Source organism: Lepidochelys kempii, chromosome 17 (assembly GCF_965140265.1).
Source record: "Lepidochelys kempii isolate rLepKem1 chromosome 17, rLepKem1.hap2, whole genome shotgun sequence".
NCBI classification, from domain to species: Eukaryota; Metazoa; Chordata; order Testudines; family Cheloniidae; genus Lepidochelys; species Lepidochelys kempii.
In genome coordinates, this window is record NC_133272.1 from 24,954,693 (window position 1) to 24,975,403 (window position 20,711).

At 47.5% G+C, this 20,711-nt stretch overlaps 1 protein-coding gene across 7 annotated transcripts in view; it reads right to left on the minus strand.

Annotated features, from left to right (window-relative positions):
* The window catches only part of STX1A (syntaxin 1A), a 338,787-nt gene that overhangs the window by 90,219 nt on the left and 227,857 nt on the right, over positions 1-20,711 (minus strand). For 6 of the 7 annotated variants that reach the window (XM_073315464.1, XM_073315468.1, XM_073315461.1 and 3 more), the window contains one exon: positions 12,224-12,298. The exons of the other annotated variant lie outside the window; for it this stretch is intronic. In XM_073315464.1, coding sequence (XP_073171565.1) covers positions 12,224-12,298 — 75 coding nt within the window. The remainder of the gene's footprint in view (positions 1-12,223; positions 12,299-20,711) is intronic. 7 annotated transcript variants of the gene reach the window in all.

Here is a 20,711-nt window from a genome sequence, read left to right on the forward strand (position 1 = left end):
AAGACAGTGAGTGTTCAGACAGGAAGAGGCACCTCCCAAGTCATTTGTCTACACAAAAGCAACTTCGGGTACCCACCCAGCCCAGGGAAGGACAACGGAGGATCACTAAATTTAACGGAAAGACACAGACATGCTGGCTCTTAAATCAAGAGGGGCTTTCCACATTCTGAATAAACATGAGTCACCATGGACTAAGAGACAGAGAAAAGCGAGGCAGGCGGGGGAAGCTTTTTAAAACCAGGCTTGCGTCTGAGGCTTTTCATCCAGAATTTGGGGAACAGTCTGGAAGGTGGGAGGCTGTCTGTGAATGCTGGATCAAGGTCTCTGGCTAGTGGGTAGGCTGGGAAACTGTTCAAAAGCAATTGCTAACTTGCATTAGAAAGAGGATTTTATCTAATACTGTAATGTGAAGCCTGAAGTTGTGTTATGCCATTTATTTACTGGTTTCAGAGGAGCAGCCGTGTTAGTCTGTATTCGCAAAAAGAAAAGGAGGACTTGTGGCACCTTAGAGACTAACAAATTTATTTGAGCATGAGTTTTCATGAGCTACAGCTCACTTCATCGGATGCATTCAGTGGAAAATACAGTGGGGAGATTTATATACATAGAGAACATGAAACAATGGGTGTTACCATACACACTGTAACCAGAGTGATCACTTAAGGTGAGCTATTACCTGCAGGAGAGCGGGGGGGAGGGGGGAGAAACTTTTGTAGTGATAATCAAGGTGGGCCATTTCCAGCAGTTGACAAGAACGTCTGAGCAAGGGGGGGGAGGGGGGAGAGGGAATAAACATGGGGAAATAGTTTTACTTTGTGTAATGACCCATCCACTCCCAGTCTCTATTCAAGCCTAAATTAATTGTATCCAGTTTGCAAATTAATTCCAATTCCGCAGTCTCTTGTTGGAGTCTCTTTTTGAAGCTTTTTGTTGAAGAATTGCCACTTTTAGGTCTGTAATCGAGTGACCAGAGAGATTGAAGTGTCCTCCAACTGGTTTTTGAATGTTATAATTCTTGACGTCTGATTTGTGTCCATTTATTCTTTTAAGTAGAGACTGTCCACTTTGACCAATGTACTGTGTAACTTGTATCTGTGTGCTCTCCCTTACTCTTTCATCTCAGAGTCTGTGGTTTTTCTATTAAATAAACCTCTTGTTTATTTTTACCCCTTGAAGGTCTCTCGTGTGCAGACAGTGTGGAGTGTGTGTGCTAAAGTGAGCTTGCACCCTCAGCAAGTTTGCAGATGACACTAAGCTGGGGGGAGAGGGTAGAGATAGGGTAGAGATAGGGTCCAGAGTGACCTAGACAAATTGGAGGGTTGGGCCAAAAGAAATCTGATGAGGTTCAACAAGGACTAGTGCAGAGTTCTGCACTTAAGAAGGAAGAATCCCATGCACCGCTACAGGCTGGGGACCAACTGGCTAAGCAGCAGTTCTGCAGAAAAGGACCAAGGGATTACAGTGGATGAGAAGCTGGATATGAGTCAGCAGTGTGCCCTTCTTGCCAACAAGGCCAACAGCATTTTTGGCTGCAGAGTAGGAGCATTGCCAGCAGATCGAGGGAAGTGATTATTCCCCTCTATTCGGCACTGGTGAGGCCACATCTGGAGTATTGCATCCAATTTTGGGCCTCCCACTACAGAAAGGATCTGGACAAATTGGAGAGAGTCCAGCGGAGGGCAATGAAAATGATCAGGGGACTGGGGCACATGACTTATAAGGAGAGGCTGAAGGAACTGGGCTTGTTTAGTCTGCAGAAGAGAAGAGTGAGGGGGGATTGGATAGCAGCCCTTCAATTACCTGAAGGGGGGTTCCAAAGAGGATGGAGCTTGGCTGTTCTCAGTGGTGGCAGATGACAGAACAAGGAGCAATGGTCTCAAGTTGCGGTGGGGGAGGTCTAGGTTGGATATTAGGAAACACTATTTCACGAGGAGGGCATGAAGCACTAGAATGGATTACCTTGTCAGCAAATTAAGGAAGTATGGGCTGGATGAATGCACTATAAGGTGGGTAGAAAGCTGGCTAGATTGTCGGGCTCAACGGGTAGTGATCAATGGCTCCATGTCTAGTTGGCAGCCGGTATCAAGTGGAGTGCCCCAAGGGTCGGTCCTGGGGCCGGTTTTGTTCAATATCTTCATAAATGATCTGGAGGATGGTGTGGATTGCACTCTCAGCAAATTTGCGGATGATACTAAACTGGGAGGAGTGGTAGATACGCTGGAGGGGAGGGATAGGATACAGAAGGACCTAGACAAATTGGAGGATTGGGCCAAAAGAAATCTGATGAGGTTCAATAAGGATAAGTGCAGGGTCCTGCACTTAGGATGGAAGAATCCAATGCATCGCTACAGACTAGGGACCGAATGGCTAGGCAGCAGTTCTGCGGAAAAGGACCTAGGGGTGACAGTGGACGAGAAGCTGGATATGAGTCAGCAGTGTGCCCTTGTTGCCAAGAAGGCCAATGGCATTTTGGGATGTATAAGTAGGGGCATAGCGAACAGATTGAGGGACGTGATCGTTCCCCTCTATTCGACATTGGTGAGGCCTCATCTGGAGTACTGTGTCCAGTTTTGGGCCCCACACTACAAGAAGGATGTGGATAAATTGGAAAGAGTCCAGCGAAGGGCAACAAAAACGATTAGGGGTCTAGAACACATGAGTTATGAGGAGAGGCTGAGGGAGCTGGGGTTATTTAGTCTGCAGAAGAGAAGAATGAGGGGGGATTTGATAGCTGCTTTCAACTACCTGAAAGGGGGTTCCAAAGAGGATGGCTCTAGACTGTTCTCAATGGTAGCAGATGACAGAACGAGGAGTAATGGTCTCAAGTTGCAGTGGGGGAGGTTAAGATTGGATATTAGGAAAAACTTTTTCACTAAGAGGGTGGTGAAACACTGGAATGCGTTACCTAGGGAGGTGGTAGAATCTCCTTCCTTAGAGGTTTTTAAGGCCCGGCTTGACAAAGCCCTGGCTGGGATGATTTAGTTGGGGTTGGTCCTGCTTTGAGCAGGGGGTTGGACTAGATGACCTCCTGAGGTGTCTTCCAATTCTAATCTTCTAGGATTCTATGATAAGTGGAGACTGGTTTCACACCTTTGGGGACGATGAACCAGAGGGGAAGGGTCTGAGTGTCTGGTGGTTAAGAACTGAGGAAGGATGGATTTGGGGAGACTCAGGACTAGAAGGGCTGCTGAGGTCACCCTGCAAGGAGTAACTAGGCTGGCAGAAGCCAGGGTGAGACCTTTGTGCTTGTGGGCTGGCCACACATGTCAGGGCTCTGAGCAACAGCAGCACAGCACTAGGGCATTTCAAGGTTACAGGGCAGGTAGCGACAGAACTCCCGCCTGGTCTGGGTGATCCCCAAATCTTTACACAGTCTCCCTACCAGTTCTCTGAGTTGGCTAAAGTCTTCTGCTACTCTGACAGCTTCCTTTCCTTAGAATCATGACAGCATCATTTCAGGATCACTTTCACCCAACTTGCCTTCTACATTCAGGTTGGCAACCACTGCCTCAACCTGTTGGTCACAATAAAGTCTCAAAACTCTGTCCCCATGTCCCATTCTTCACTTCCAGAAACAAAAAGTTGCCCCAAAACATTCCAAGAACTTACTGAATCATAGAATCACAGAACATTAGGGTTGGAAGAGACCTCAGGAGTCCCCTGTTCAAAGCAGGACCAACCCCAACTAAATGGCATTTTGGGATGTATACATAGAAGCATTGGCAGCAGATCGAGGGACGTGATCGTCCCCCTCTATTCTACATTGGTGAGGCCTCATCTGGAGTACTGTGTCCAGTTTTGGGCCCCACACTACAAGAAGGATGTGGAAAAATTGGAAAGAGTCCAGCGGAGGGCAACAATAATGATTAGGGGACTGGAACGCATGACTTATGAGGAGAGGCTGAGGGAACTGGGATTGTTTAGTCTGTGGAAGAGAAGAATGAGGAGGGATTTGATAGCTGCTTTCAACTACCTGAAAGGGAGTTCCAAAGAGGATGGATCTAGACTGTTCTCAGTGGTAGCTGATGACAGAACAAGGAGTAATGGTCTCAAGTGGCAGTGGGGGAGGTTTAGGTTGGATATTAGGAAAAACTTTTTCACTAGGAGGGTGGTGAAACACTGGAATGCGTTACCTAGGGAGGTGGTGGAATCTCCTTCCTTAGATATTTTTAAGGTCAGGCTTGACAAAGCCCTGGCTGGGATGATTTAATTGGGGATTGGTCCTGCTTTGAGCACGGGGTTGGACTAGATGACCTCCTGAGGCACTTCCAACCTGATATTCTATGATTCTATGATTCTAAATCATCCCTGCCAGGACTTTGTCAAGCCTGACCTTAAAAACCTCTAAGGAAGAAGATTCCACCACCTCCCTAAGGGACCCATTCCAGTGCTTCACCACCCTCCTAGTGAAATAGTTTTTCCTAATATGCAACCTAGATCTCCCCCACTGCAACTTGAGACCACTGCTTCTTGTTCTGTCATCTGCGACCGCTGAGAACAGCCGATCTCCATCCTCTTTGGAACCCCCCTTCCAGTAGTTGAAAGCAGCTATCAAATCCCCCCTCACTCTTCTCTTCTGCAGACTAAATAACCCCAGTTCCCTCAGCTTCTCCTCATAAGTCAAGTGCCCCAGCCCCTGAATCATTTTCGTTGCCTTCCACTGGACTCTCTCCAATTTGTCCACATCCCTTCTGTAGTGGGGAGCCCAAAACTGGACGCAATACTCCAGATGTGGCCTCACTGGTGCCGAATAGAGGGGAATAATCACTTCCCTCGATCTGCTGGCAATGCTCCTGCTAATGCAGCCCAATATGCCGTCAGCCTTCTTGGCAACACGGGCACACTGCTGACTCATATCCAGTTTCTCATCTACTGTAATCCCCAGGTCCTGGAGACTGTGTTTTTGCCGTGCTGTTTTTCCAACAGATCTCTGGGTAGTAAAATTACTCCTGGGTCCTGTGTTTTGGATGTTTTTGTTTGTTCTAGAAATGCCTCATCTAGCTGCTCCTCCTCCTGATTTGGTGGTCTGTAGTAGAACCCTACCCTGTTTTCTTATTTAGCTCTTCCTCACTTATACCTCCAACCTCTCATCCTGGTAAGAGATCATGCTGCTCCTCTGAAGCTGGAATGATACCCAGCCACTCTCAAAGTGACTTTGTCTGTATGGGCCAAGGTATAAGAAAGTCATTAATGGACACTTGGTGGAGTCACTGTGTGCACCTCCCTCTCTGATAGATAATCTCTATTACCGTACCAGCCATTTTCAGCTTGGAAGGTGAGTGCACTGATATGGCTTCCACTCCAGAGCTGACCTAGAGTCACCGCTGCATTTCTAAAGCATTCACATGAACTCGCCAATGGAACACAACATCATTTGCATATCGTTAGATGCAGTGAGAAATCCCAGAGCTGAAATGCCACAGCAAATGAGCCGAGCTCAAAGTGTCACAGAGACACTTACAAAATAAAACCTGCCAGGTGGTTAGTCCCCTTCTACAGGAGACCATGTACTAGGAAGTGACCAGTAACACTAAAGGATGGACTTTGGGGCTGTGCTATTCATTCTGGGGAATGACTCAGACTCCAAGGCCAGAAGGGACCATTGGGATCATCATCTGACCTGTGTAACACAGGCCACAGCATGTCCCCAAAATGATTCCTAGAGGAGATCTCTTCAACAAACAGCCAATCTGGATTAAAAATGGCCAGTGATGGAGAATCCACCACGACCACTGGTGAGTTGTTCCACTGTTTAACATTTACACCTTATTTCCAGTCTGAATTTGTCTGGCTTCAACTGCCAGCCACTGGATTGTGTTAGACCTTGCTCTGCTAGATTGAAGATCCCATGATCAACTATCTCTTCCTCCTGTGATCAAATCACCCCTTAACCTGCTCTATGTTAAGATAAATAGACTGAGCTCCTGGAGTTTCTCAATATAAGGCAGGTTTTCTAATCCTTTAATTATTCTTGTGGCTCTTCTCTCAAACCTCTCTAATTTATCAACATCCTTCTTGAATTGTGGATATCAGAATTGGACCCAGTATCTGAACAGTGGTCAAACCAGTGCCGAACACAGAGGTAAAATCACCTCTCTCCTCCTACTTGAGATTCCCCCGTTTATGCATCCCAGGATCACATTAGCTCTTTTGGCCACAGCGTAGCACTGGGAGCTCATGTTCACCTGATTATCCACCATGACTCCCAAGTCCTTTTCAGAGTCCCCTGCTCAAAGCAGGACCAATTCCCAGTTAAATCATCCCAGCCAGGGCTTTGTCAAGCCTGACCTCGAAAACCTCTAGGGAAGGAGATTCCACCACCTCCCTAGGTAACGCATTCCAGTGTTTCACCACCCTCCTAGTGAAATAGTGTTTCCTAATATCCAACCTAAACCTCCCCCACTGCAACTTGAGACCATTACTACTTGTTCTGTCATCTGCTACCACTGAGAACAGTTTAGATCCATCCTCTTTGGAACCCCCTTTCAGGTAGTTGAAAGCAGCTATCAAATCCCCCCTCATTCTTCTCTTCTGCAGACTAAATAACCCCAGTTCCCTCAGCCTCTCCTCATAAGTCATGTGCTCCAGCCCCCTGATCATTTTTGTTGCCCTCTGCTGGACTCTTTCCAATTTTTCCACATCCTTCTTGTAGTGTGGGGCCCAAAACTGGACACAGTACTCCAGATGAGGCCTCACCAGTGCTGAATAGAGGTGAATGATCACGTCCCTTGATCTGCTAGCAATGCCCCTACTAATACAGCCCAAAATGCCATTAGCTTTCTTGGCAACAAGGGCACACTGTCAACTCATATCCAGCTTCTTGTCCACCGTAACCCCTAGGTCCTTTTCTGCAGAACTGCTGCCTAGCCACTCGGTCCCTAGTCTGTAGTGGTGCATGGGATTCTTCTGTCCTAAGTGCAGGACACTGCACTTGTCCTTGTTGAACCTCATCAGATTTCTTTTGGCCCAAACCTCTAATTTGTCTAGGGCCCTCTGTATCCTATCCCTACCCTCTAGTGTATCTACCTCTCCTCCTAGTTTAGTGTCATCTGCAAACTTGCTGAGGGTGCAATCCACACCATCCTCCAGATCATTAATGAACATATTGAACAGAACTGGCCCCAAGACCAACCCTTGGGGCACTCTGCTTGATACCAGCTGCCAAGTAGACATGGAGCCACTGATCACTACCTGTTGAGCCCGACAATCTAGCCAGCTTTCTATTCACCTTATAGTCCATTCATCCAGCCCATACTTCTTTAACTTGCTGGCAAGAATACTGTGGGAGATCGTAACAAAAGCTTTGCTAAAGTCAAGGAATAACATGTCAACTGCTTTCCCCTCATCCACAGAGCCATTTATCTCACCACAGAAGGCAATTAGGTTAGTCTGGCATGACTTGCCCTTGGTGAATCCATGCTGACTGTTCCTGACTACTCAGAAATGACTCTGCACTCAGATGGAAAACGGGGATATACTTTTTTCACTGCCAGACCAAAACATGCTAGTTACAGATGTTACTGAGCCAAAGAGCCTGGGGAAGAGCATTTTACAGGCCAGCCATGTTTAATTCCTCCTTCAGGGTTATGCATCTCTCTTGAAATCTACAGAATACAGGTACAGTGGCCCCTGGAGAGGCAATGTAACTGCCTTCTTAAACCTACAGGACGCCAATTCTTCCATTAAGAGGGCTGTGTTCACCCCCGAAGGACAAGCAGTCTGCAACTGTGCACTACGCTCGCGGACCAAAGCAAGCCTAATCCCATCTAAGGCCCTATATCCACTGCAGGTAACCCGTGGGTGGGCTGCAGTCTCCAGACACTGTGGTCGCCCGAATCCTGGCTGGAGAGGCCGTGCAGCCCTGGCTGAACACATCTCATGGGCTCCTGGGGGTTCCATGCTATTTGGCTCCAATGTGTTCTCTCCTAGTCAGAGCACCCCAGCACGCCATAACGTCACCCTCAGGTTGATGGTCTTATTGTCCTCACTCCCTAGTTGTTACAAAAACTGATTCTTCTGGTAACGGAAGCTGTCATAGAATCATAGACTCTCAGGGTTGTAAGGGACCTCAGGAGGTCATCTAGTCCAACCCTCTGCTCAAAGCAGGACCAATCCCCAATTTTTGCCCCAGATCCTTAAATGGCCCCCTCAAGGATTGAACTCACAACCCTAGGTTTAGCAGGCCAATGCTCAAACCACCAAGCTATCCCTCCCCCCTGTCAATCAAGCTCACTCCATTCCCCTTCTGTGTTTCCCTGAGGCAGGAAGATGCCAACAAAATGGAGCATAGAATCATAGAATCAGAGAATATCAGGGTTGGAAGGGACCTCAGGAAGTCATCTAGTCCAACCCCCTCCTCAAAAGCAGGACCCATACCCAATTAAATCATCCCAGCCAGGGCTTTGTCAAGCCTGACCTTAAAAACTTCTAAGGAAGGAGATTCCACCACCTTCCTAGGCAACGCATTCCAGTGTTTCACCACCCTCCTAGTGAAAAAGTTTTTCCTAATATCCAACCTAAACTTCCCCCACTGCAACTTGAGACCATTACTCCTTGTCCTGTCCTCTTCCACCACTGAGAATAGTCTAGAACCATCTTCTCTGGAACTACCTCTCAGGTAGTTGAAAGCAGCTATCAAATCCCCCCTCATTCTTCTCTTCTGCAGACTAAACAATCCCACTTCCCTCAGCCTCTCCTCATAAGTCATGTGTTCCAGATCCCTAATCATTTTTGTTGCCCTTCGCTGGACTCTCTCCAATTTATCCACATCCTTCTTGTAGTGTGGGGCCCAAAACTGGACACAGTACTCCAGATGAGGCCTCACCAATGTCGAATAGAGGGGGACGATCACGTCCCTCAATCTGCTCGCTATGCCCCTACTTATACATCCCAAAATGCCATTGGCCTTCTTGGCAACAAGGGCACACTGCTGACTCATATCCAGCTTCTCGTCCACTGTCACCCCTAGGTCCTTTTCCGCAGAACTGCTGCCTAGCCATTCGGTCCCTAGTCTGTAGCTGTGCATTGGGTTCTTCCGTCCTAAGTGCAGGACCCTGCACTTATCCTTATTGAACCTCATCAGATTTCTTTTGGCCCAATCCTCCAATTTGTCTAGGTCCCTCTGGATCCTATCCCTGCCCTCCAGCGTATCTACCACTCCTCCCAGTTTAGTATCATCCGCAAATTTGCTGAGAGTGCAATCCACACCATCCTCCAGATCATTTATGAAGATATTGAACCAAACTGGCCCCAGGACCGACCCCTGGGGCACTCCACTTGACACCGGCTGCCAACTAGACATGGAGCAATTGATCACTACCCGTTGAGCCCGACAATCTAGCCAACTTTCTACCCACCTTATAGTGCATTCATCCAGCCCATACTTCTTAACTTGCTGACAAGAATACTGTGGGAGACAGTGTCAAAAGCTTTGCTAAAGTCAAGATACAATACATCCACTGCTTTCCCTTCATCCACAGAACCAGTAATCTCATCATAAAAGGCGATTAGATTAGTCAGGCATGACCTTCCCTTGGTGAATCCATGCTGACTGTTCCTGATCACTTTCCTCTCATGTAAGTGCTTCAGGATTGATTCTTTGAGGACCTGCTCCATGATTTTTCCAGGGACTGAAGTGAGGCTGACTGGCCTGTAGTTCCCAGGATCCTCCTTCTTCCCTTTTTTAAAGATTGGCACTACATTAGCCTTTTTCCAATCATCCGGGACTTCCCCCGTTCGCCACGAGTTTTCAAAGATAATGGCCAATGGCTCTGCAATCACAGCCGCCAGTTCCTTTAGCACTCTCGGATGCAACTCGTCCAGCCCCATGGACTTGTGCACGTCCAGCTTTTCTAAATAGTCCCTAACCACCTCTTTCTCCACAGAGGGCTGGCCATCTATTCCCCATGCTGATGAAATAAGTTGCCCTTCCTTGACTCTATGTCTGCTCTCTCCCCGCACTCTGTCCTCCTCTCCAGAGCCCCATGTCTTCTCAACAGTAACCTTATCTCAGTCTGACGGACACAGGAGGGGAAAAATCTGTGTCTGGAAGATTCTGATTATCGTGCTGGGCACTGGAGACGCAGCCTGTGCAGCTGTTGGGGAACCTAATGAAGATAAGTCCATTTCCATACAGGTGATGTGAACCCAGGACAAGGCAGAACTTCTGTTCAGGAACCTTGCACCCTGCCATTGCACACACAAGGATGGCACCTCTTTGCCTCAACATGCTAACTTGTTTTCCCTATTACCTCGTCAGGGACGTGCCAGCTCCACGTGCATATTTTAAAGAGGCCTCATGTCATAAAGCAGAGATAATTCCTCTTCACCCTCGGAAAGCTGCATCCAGTGCTGGAGCCCCGGGGAAGGCTCCTCCGGCAGGTGTGTCCCTCACAGACCCGTTAAGAAATGCCACCAAGCTTTTGTTCTGCTCCCAGAGAGGATGACACAGAGCCCCTGGAAAACCATGCTCCCTTGGGCTTGCTGCAGCCCTGTTCTAGCCAGCATCAGTGACAACCATGGGTCCAACACACATACCTGGTATTCCCAGCCCAGCCACTCCCCAGGCCCCTCAGCTAAAACACTTGCCTCTTGGCTCTGTGGGAGAGGTTCTCTTTCAGCCCCTGTGCTCCAAGAGTCTGTACAACGGAGCTCTGCTCTAGCCCAGCTGCTTGTCATTCTGCCTCTGCCTGGTCCATTGTTAACCCCTGGCCTGTCCTCAGGCTGCAAAAGTGGGTTAGAGGACTAGAGAGAGTAATTTACAGGGGGAGATTAAAAGTGAAAGATGGCTAATGGTTGACAGAGAGTAACCTGAGAAAGGTGCAACCATCAAGACCAGTGAGCAAAATTGCTCAGTGTGGTTCAGTGGGGCACAAGCAGGACTCACATACAAGTCTCAGATAAATAGTTCACTAAGCTGTCAGACTGCAGAGCCATCTCTCACCAGGAGTGGTGGAAGCCCCATGCTGAGATATTTCCTATTGCACTGGAGAAGACACAAGTGAAGATACACTGTAGGGGCCCAGCTTGCATTGGCTGGGGATGCACTGGGCAACGTACTATGGCTTTTCCTTCTCTAATTTCTCTGGCCCTTCCTACATTAGCCCACTTTGCCAATGCGTGGAGGAATAGGGCCAAACCGGGGCAGGGCCCTGTGTACACCACAACACAATGGGACCAAACTGTGGCAAGCAGCCCGAAATTCTACAGCCATATTAATTAATTGTACATCCATGAAATCCTTTTCACTCCCATCCTCCCACACTCACAGCACTATGGCTCACAGCTGGACAGATTCCTTCTGCAGCAAAATACTGAATTCTGTGGTTCATGGGAAAAATTCCAGATTCCACAGACACACGATCACAGAGCCCATGGGGCCCAGAGTAAGAGGGCTGGAGGAGTTCACACCTCTCAGAGCCATTGGTTTGGGCTCTTTACAGACCCAGCCCTTTTGATGTTATTCTCATAACTGAAAGGCTAGACGTGTACTTTGGTAAAAAGTGAAAGCTGAGATTTTGGACACAATTGTGTGGCCCCAAGTGAATCCTGTGGCACATTGTGCACCCGTGGAACCACAGAACACACAGGGCCCTGACCACGGTTCAGTGAAATTAGTGGTAGTAAACTGGAGTCACTGCTCAGGAGACATGGGAACGGGGTTACGGTGACTCTGTGTACTGTGCCTGGCACACTCTGCTTGAGAGGATCCAAGAGCCCTTGCCACATGGCTCAAGGGTAGAGCTGGCTCTCTGCAGCCAAAACAAGCTCTAGAGACGCTGACAATGCCTACCTCTGAGTCTTGACCACACAGATGCACAGAGAGGAAAATCCAAACACTCTACACCATGGGCTGGTCTCTGATTTGTAGGAGACAAGTGGGAGCCACTGGGGCTGTCAGACGGCAGTGCTGAGAGAGGTCGGAGCAGCACAGCACAGAGAGAGGACATGGAACAAAACCCAGGAGAGTGTGACATACAAGCCTCACACACAGTCATCAGAAGCTCATCTCCCATGTCTCCTGAAAGCCAGTGAGCAGTGACCAAGGGGCAACAGCAGAGCTAACCAAGCCTGCAGGCTCACCCACTCCATGTGGGGCCTGCATACAGCTGGTGGAGTCCTGAGAGCAGGCATTGAGGCCAACAGGGACCCTTCAGGCAGCTGAGGGACAGACGAGCAGCAGCCAGGGGCCAGTTCTCATGCTTCGCTGCAAACGAATACTCACTCTTTAACTTGGAGCGCACTTTGTTTGCTGTCTTTTTGATGTCAGACATTAATTCTTCGAGCTCCTCCTTGGTTTCTAGAGGGAGGAAGGAGAGAACAAAGATGGGTGCATTGGAGACACTGAGACACTGCCCCTGGCCTGCCCCACCCTGTCACTGGACAGGATTCAATCTACATCTGCCAGGTGATGCACTCCCTCCCACTGGGCTTGAGCATCCAGCCGCTGCAGCACTCCTCCCTTCCCCCAGGGAAGGAGATCAGAGGAGTCACACTGTGGAACAGGCCGGGAGCTTCCTTCTCCGTAGAGCCTCTGCCAGACTGAGAGCAAGACCCGTGGGACCAGAAATGATCCTGGGCTTCCCGCATGCCTGTGTCAAGGCTTCCACCCAGACACTGAGTGTGCTGAGCCTTGCTGTCAGATGCGTTGGGGTTAGTTGGGCTGCTCCCAAGTGCTCTGGAGACACTGCCTGTCTGTGCTCAGCAATAGAGCCCCACAGAACTAAACCACTTGGCTTTTGTCACTTGGGGCCCAATCAGCAGGCAGGCGTCTCCCTACCTCCTTCCCAACCAACAGGGAGAAGGGAAACGAACAGTCACCTGAGACCCGAAATGTGACAAGCTAGCTGGGAACAAAGCAGGAGAGAGATGCTGTCCAGAGCTCTAAGCCAGGCTGTTAGGATATAGATATTCAGGCCTGTCTGTAAAGGCCTGTACTCTATGAATTTAGGTGTATTCTTATCACTTAGCTAGTTCTAGAGGTATAAAAGAAAGAATCAAAATCACTGTCTGCCGGTGTAAGGGCCTTCTCTTACTGTGACAATCTGAGGCCCTGTTCTTAGGCTCAGGCCTTTGGCTAAGCAGCAGAGGCAGCCATAAGCTGGGAAGCGAACGGTCACATCCTCACATTCCAAACTAGTCACATTGAAATAAGGTGCTATTGGGCTGTTAGGCACTATCAGGACGGGATTGTATTCCTATCACCTCCAGGGAAAGGGAAGTGCCTAGAAAATGTAAAAGGAAACTTAGTTTGATAGCATCCTGTCTGGCAAGAACTCACTTATCAATAGCTGGGATGTGAAATCCTCACTTCTGTATTGTTTTGTCATTATAGTTCCCACTTTGCTGTTGTTTGTCTGTATAATCTCTGTCTGGTTCTGTGATTGTTCCTGTCTGCTGTATAATTAATTTTGCTGGGTGTAAACTAATTGAGGTGGTGGGATATAATTGGTTACATAATCATGTTACAATATGTTAGGATTGGTTAGTTAAATTTCAGGAAAATGATTGGTTAAGGTATAGCTAAGCAGAACTCAAGTTTTACTATATAATCTGTAGTCAATGAGGAAGGGGTGGGGGTGGGGGTGTGGGTGGGTGTGTGAGATGGGAACAGGGAATGGGGGTAAGAAAATTGGAATCATGTTTTGCTAAAGGGGGAGATGGGAACAGGGAATGGGAGTAAGGAAGTTGGAATCATGTTTGGCTAAGGGCAGGAATGGGAACAGGGACACAGGTGTAAGGCTTTGTGGTGTCAGAGCTGGGAAGGAGGATACTAAGGAAGGAAACTGGAATCATGCTTGCTGGAAGTTCACCCCAATAAACATCGAATTGTTTGCACCTTTGGACTTCGGGTATTGTTGCTCTCTGTTCATGTGAGAAGGACCAGGGAAGTAAGTGGGTGAAGGAATAAGCCCCCTAACATCTTGGTGCCGTGACTCGGATGCATCGCATTGGATAGGTGAGTGGCAGCCTGTAAGTCCCCCTCCCCAACAGTCCGCGCAGCTGCTTGGAGGGGGTATCGCGAACTCTCGTGATGGTAGTTGCGGGTTCTGGCAAGCCAGGGTAAAGGATTTTTTGGATAAATGGATAAGGGAGGACCAGGGCCCATACCAGGTACAGGGGTCAACCTGGGATAAGATTAAAAAGGAAATGGAGGAAGTGTTAGGGGACCCAGAGGTATGGGGGTGGCTGAGGAGCCCACCCTCCTTGGTATATGGGTAGGGGAAGAAGGTCCCTGCCCATGGGGACTGAATGCCTCCCAGTGAAAAGAGGCACTTCAGTCTGCTTGAGAGGTTTGAAGTAAGGGCAGCATTATGGGAAGCTGCCAGTAATCTTTCAAGTTTGGTGCTGCTTCAGCAAGGGCTGCTGAAGGGTTGTAAATTAGTTAGGGGTAGTGAAAGATGATTTGGCACAAAAGGGTTTAAGGTCAAAAGCAGAGTTAACAGACCACCTTTAGAGACTGGATCTGAGACTTGGTCCTGGGGGAGTGGAGGAAAAAAAAAATAAAATAAAAGTTTCAAAGTGCAACCTGCCTTTCCACACTCTTTTGTTTTTCTGAAGTTTTAATGGAGGGTACTTTGGATACTTATGTGAGATGTCAAGAAGGAAGTTTTTGTTTAATGATAAAACCCAGTTATATACATGTAACTGTATGTGCAACTCTGTGCAGTCACATTGGATGGAAGCTTGGTAATTAAATTATCCAAGGGGGTCAGGTAGAGTGGCTACTATCACCACTATGCTTCTGTCCACAGAAGCCTTTATAGCTATTCTGAGGGAAAATGGGCCCTTTTCCCACAGAAATGGTCTATAAGGGACTGCTGCAGGCAGCAGGCAGAGAGAGAATCTGAGCAAAATTATTTGACTATTGGGTAATGTAATCAAAATCACTAAAGGATGGAAGAGGTTTCTTTTGGAACTCAACTTGGCTGCCCCTAGTTGTGTCTAGTTGTACAAGATGGAAGTGTAATCGGGGTACAGTTATGTAAAAAGAGTAATTACAGTGCAAGGGATGTTAGGCAAAACAGAATTTTGTGTGTATGTGTGCACAGGTAAAAGAAAAGGAAAAGGGGAGGAATGATGGGAACACTGAACCTTGGGATGGCTCTGGGGGATCAGATTGTTGCTTTGGTGGGTTCTGCATGAAAACTCTGTAGGCATGGGGGAGGCAGTTATACCTTGTGTAAAATTAATTTGGCTAATATGATGTTATGGAGGTTAAACTATATGGAAGGAATTTGCATTTTCCCAGGACATGTGCAGTGTATATTGGAAAAGGAGTAAAAGAAATGCAAATAAAACATGGTACTTCATTAAAATCCTAATAGGGCTCCAAAAGGAGCCACAATAGGTTGTGCTTTCTTTTTCAGATCGCTGTGTTTTGGAGCAGGAGATGAAAGTGGAAAGTAATCAGAACTCTGGTGGAAGTAAAATGCTTCCCTTTTAAGACAGTGTCTGAGCTGCTAACAGCTTTGGATCCAAAAGCAAGCTAGTAAGCCTCTGTGTGTAAATGCAAATTACCTAGCTGATGGGCACAAAGGAGCTGCAAATAACAAATACATCTGGTCAGCAAACAAGCTACTAGAAGGTTTCAGAGGAACAGCCGTGTTAGTCTGTATTCGCAAAAAGAAAAGGAGTACTTGTGGCACCTTAGAGACTAACCAATTTATTTGAGCATGAGCTTTCGTGAGCTACAGCTCACTTCATCAGATGTTTACCGTGGAAACTGCAGCAGACTTTATATACACACAGAAATCATGAAACAATACCTCCTCCCACCCCACTGTCCTGCTGGTAATAGCTTATCTAAAGTGATCAACAGGTGGGCCATTTCCAGCACAAATCCAGGTTTTCTCACCCTCCACCCCCCCACACAAATTCACTCTCCTGCTGGTGCTAGCCCATCCAAAGTGACAACTCTTTACATAATCAAGTCGGGCTATTTCCTGCATAGATCAAGGTTTTCTCACATCCCCCCACCCCCATACACACACAAACTCACTCTCCTGCTGGTAATAGCTCATCTAAACTGACCATTCTCCAGGTTTAAATCCAAGTTAAACCAGAACATCTGGGGGGGGGGGGGGGGGGTTAGGAAAAAACAAGAGGAAACAGGCTACCTTGCATAATGACTTAGCCACTCCCAGTCTCTATTTAAGCCTAAATTAATAGTATCCAATTTGCAAATGAATTCCAATTCAGCAGTTTCTCGCTGGAGTCTGGATTTGAAAGGGAGGTGAAAAAAACAAGTCAAGCCTGAAAATAAGGGGGACAGGTTAACCTTAAGGTGTGTGTGTGTGTGTGTGTACAGTGCTAAAATCTGAAGCTGTGTCTCAGCTATTACCTGAGAATAAACTTAAAGCTTGGTACAGCAGAGAAACTATTGCAAACTTGGTCTGTTGTACAAGAGGGGAAACTGAGGTACACCATCTCATAAATTTCATAAATGACCAGTGAGTGAGGTAATTCACTAGCCTGACTATAGAACAAAATAAGGACAGTCTGGAGGTAATTCTTCTGTTTTTCCTGCAAGTAGCAAGGACGTTTGTAAAAGAAAGTGGTATTATTATTAAGCAATAATCTGTCCCCACCATGGGGAAGGAAATTGTTTCTTTTGTTTTTCAGACACTCTACAAGCAAGCTGGCGCCAGCGGGAAAAATAACCCAGAATACCATGGATCTATGTTTTGTGTTTGTTTGTCTTGTTGCTAGCATTGTTGGGTTTTAATGAACAGAAAACCTCATGATGTGGGTGGGGGATGGCTTCCAAAGGCTGGCCTTGTGGGGGAAGATGTGTATGGGAATGCAAATTCTCAACTAGGAGGCCAGCACCTGTGTAATAGCTACCGTGATACCTGGAAATGGAATGACAACTAAGGTGGCCCCCACAAGCCCTATGGAAATAATGAGAAGGGGAGGAGCTCACTGGAAATCAATGGGGGTGTGTGTAAAATAGTGTAAATTAATAGAAGATGTTTGGATGTGCCCCTCTCCTATGACTATAGAGGAGCAGGATCAATGGCCTATGCAAGGGGTGGACAATTGGATGTACTGTGTATAAGGTGTTTTGCTGGGAATGTACATATTACTGGGGGCACAATTACACCAGCCCATAACCAAACTACACCCATCTACATGCTGCTATATGGACTTTGGTGCACAAATGGATCTGTGAATCTTATTGCTGTGAATAAGCCAGGGCTTACTGCCTGATTCCATACCAAGTGGTCAAGCTGGTTTGGACAATATCCCATTTCTCTGTGAACATTCAATGGACTTGTGATATGGACAAAAGCATACAAAACTTGAAGGAGCAGCTTGTTGCAACTGCCAGCAACTGGACACAAGATCGTGACCCCATCGAAGGAGGAGAGGCAGTATTTTGGGGGTGTCTCGGATGTTGGACCATACTGCAGTGGTCAGGACTCGGTGTTGCTGTGGATTTTGTATTGTTAACTGTACTTGTGTTACGTTGCATAGGGAGATAACCTATTAGGAATGTAATAAGCCCTCCAAACCCTGCAGTGTACTAGACAACCCGGACCCAACCTTCTCGGGCCTGCTATAATGGGAAGTCTGGAACACTAATTGGAATAGGTGTGGTATGCCCGTATGAGAGAAGGTGCAGGGCACTATACTACACAAGGGGCAGTGGGACAAATGGAATATCGACACCTTCCACCTTGATGCCTGGCCCTATCAGGAAATGTGTCGCCATATGTCCTATGCTTTTCCAGGGATACCTGGGCAGGAGGATCCCAAAAGAAAAAGAAAAAAAAGGGGTGGAGTGTTAGGATATAGATATTCAGGCCTGTCTGCAAAGGCCTAGACTCTAAGAATTTAGGTGTATTCTTATCACTTGGCTAGTGATAGAGGTATAAAAGAAAGAATCAAAGTCACTGTCTGCTGGTGTAAGGGCCTTCTCTTACTGTGACAGTCTGAGGCCCTGTTCTTAGGCTAAGGCCTTTGGCTAAGCAGCAGAGGCAGCCATAAGCTGGGAAGCGAACAGTCACATTCCAAACTAGTCACATTGAAATTAGGCTATTGGGCTGTTAGGCACTATCAGGACAGGATTGTATTCCTATCACCTCCAGAGAAAGGGAAGTGCCTAGAAAATGTAAAAGGAAACTTAGTTTGATAGCATCCTGTCTGGCAAGAACTCACTTATCAATAGCTGGGATGTGAAATCCTCACTTCTGTATTGTTTTGTCATTATAGTTCCCACTTTGCTGTTGTTTGTCTGTATAATCTCTGTCTGGTTCTGTGATTGTTCCTGTCTGCTGTATAATTAATTTTGCTGGGTGTAAACTAATTGAGGTGGTGGGATATAATTGGTTACATAATCATGTTACAATATGTTAGGATTGGTTAGTTAAATTTCAGGAAAATGATTGGTTAAGGTATAGCTAAGCAGAACTCAAGTTTTACTATATAATCTGTAGTCAATGAGGAAGGGGTGGGGGTGTGGGTGGGTGTGTGAGATGGGAACAGGGAATGGGGGTAAGAAAATTGGAATCATGTTTTGCTAAAGGGGGAGATGGGAACAGGGAATGGGAGTAAGGAAGTTGGAATCATGTTTGGCTAAGGGCAGGAATGGGAACAGGGACACAGGTGTAAGGCTTTGTGGTGTCAGAGCTGGGAAGGAGGATACTAAGGAAGGAAACTGGAATCATGCTTGCTGGAAGTTCACCCCAATAAACATCGAATTGTTTGCACCTTTGGACTTCGGGTATTGTTGCTCTCTGTTCATGCGAGAAGGACCAGGGAAGTAAGTGGGTGAAGGAATAAGCCCCCTAACACAGGCGTGTGAGAGCGGTGGCACTGCCCAGGCTTCAGCTACACGAACACAGCCAAGCGCCCACACAGAATCATAGAATATCAGGGTTGGAAGGGACCTCAGGAGGTCATCTAGTCCAACCCTTGCTCAAAGCAGGGCCAATCCCCAGCTAAATCATCCCAGCCAGGGCTTTGTCAAGCTGGGCCTTAAAAATCTCTGAGGAAGGAGATTCCACCACTTCCCTAGGTAACGCATTCCAGTGCTTCATCACCTCCTAGTGAAATAGTTTTTCCTAATATCCAACCTAGACCTCTCCCAATGCAACTTGAGACCATTCCTTCCTGTTCTATCATCTGCCACCACTGAGAACAGTCTAGATCCATCCTCTTTGGAACTCCCTTTCAGGTAGTTGAAAGAAGCTATCAAATCCCCCCTCATTCTTCTCTTCTGCAGACCAAATAACCCCAGTTCCCTCAGCCTCTCCTCATAAGTCATGTGTTCCAGTCCCCTAATCATTTTTGTTGCCCTCTGCTGGATGCTTTCCAATTTTTCCACATCCTTCCTGTAGTGTGGGGCCCAAAACTGGACACAGTACTCCAGATGAGGCCTCACCAATGTCGAATAGAGGGGAACAATCGAGTCCCCCAATCTGCTGGCAATGCCCCAACTTATACAGCCCAAAATGCCGGGGAGTTCTGTATTAGACTTTTTCCTTACAGATAAAGAGGAACTGATCACAGAACTAAAAATTAATGGTAGCTCAGTACAAGTGATCATGACTTGACACCATTCATAATGTGCAAACAGATTAAAGTCCAGACCAGTAATATATATATATATATATATATATATATATATATATATATATTTTGTGACAGGGTCGGGCCAGACGGCTATAGGAGAGTAATTTTTTTTTTTGAAGCAAAAGGTGTTTTTATTTGCATAACATACTTACAAAGTAAAAACAGCAGCATATGCAATGTGTAACACAGCAACCAATCACAATTGTTTTCTCATTAGCTTCAGGGGAGGGAAGTTTTCAAGCTTGCCCGGGCCCAGGGCGGGGGGCTTCCTCGACTCTCGTGGTCTTCCACCCTTCCGAGTTACCTGGTAGCCCAGAGCGAGGGGGCTTCATCAACTCACGTGGTCTTCCACCCCCTCGAGTTACCTGGCGCCACGCCAGGGTGTCACCAACAATTCTCTCCTCTGAAAGCACCCAACAAGAGGGGTAGGCTGTGGGGTGGACAATCCGGGGGGGGGGAGGTCACGTGCACCCGCATGTGAAAGGACTCCTCTAGGGTGGTGGTGTCCGCAGCAGCAATGGCTGGGGCTGGGGTCCCTTACTCTCTCCCCCAATCAAAGGGTCAGACACAGGGACCCAGATGGGGACACAGAGCAGAGAACCTCGGACAGCGCCTACCGCTCCTCAAAAGCATCAAGGGAGTTGGTGGACGCCGCCCAGAGGAACTCCGCCCAGATACGTGAACGGACCGAGGATCGGAAAACGGCCCCACAGTCACAGGAAACTCGATTAGCCAACCTCCTCTCTCTGGTTTTATAGATGGCCGTTTTAGCCAGGGCCAGGAGGAGGTTAACTAGGAGATCCCGCGACTTTGTGAGGCCACGGATGGGGAGTGCATAAATAAAAAGGTGAGGGGAAAAATGCAACCAAAAATGTAATAGGAGATTTGTGAGGAGCTGGAACAGGGGCTGCAGCCTGGCACACTCCAGATATACATGCGCCAGGGTTTCCCTCACACCACAAAAGGGACAAGTATCTGGGATGGGGGTGAACCGCACCAAGTACGTGCCCGTGCTCACAGCTCCATGAAGGAGCCGCCAACTGATGTCCCCAACGGGCCTCAGAACCAAGGTGGAATATAGGCTGGCCCACCGAGGCTGCTCACCCTCCAAAGGTGGCAGAAGGTCTCGCCAC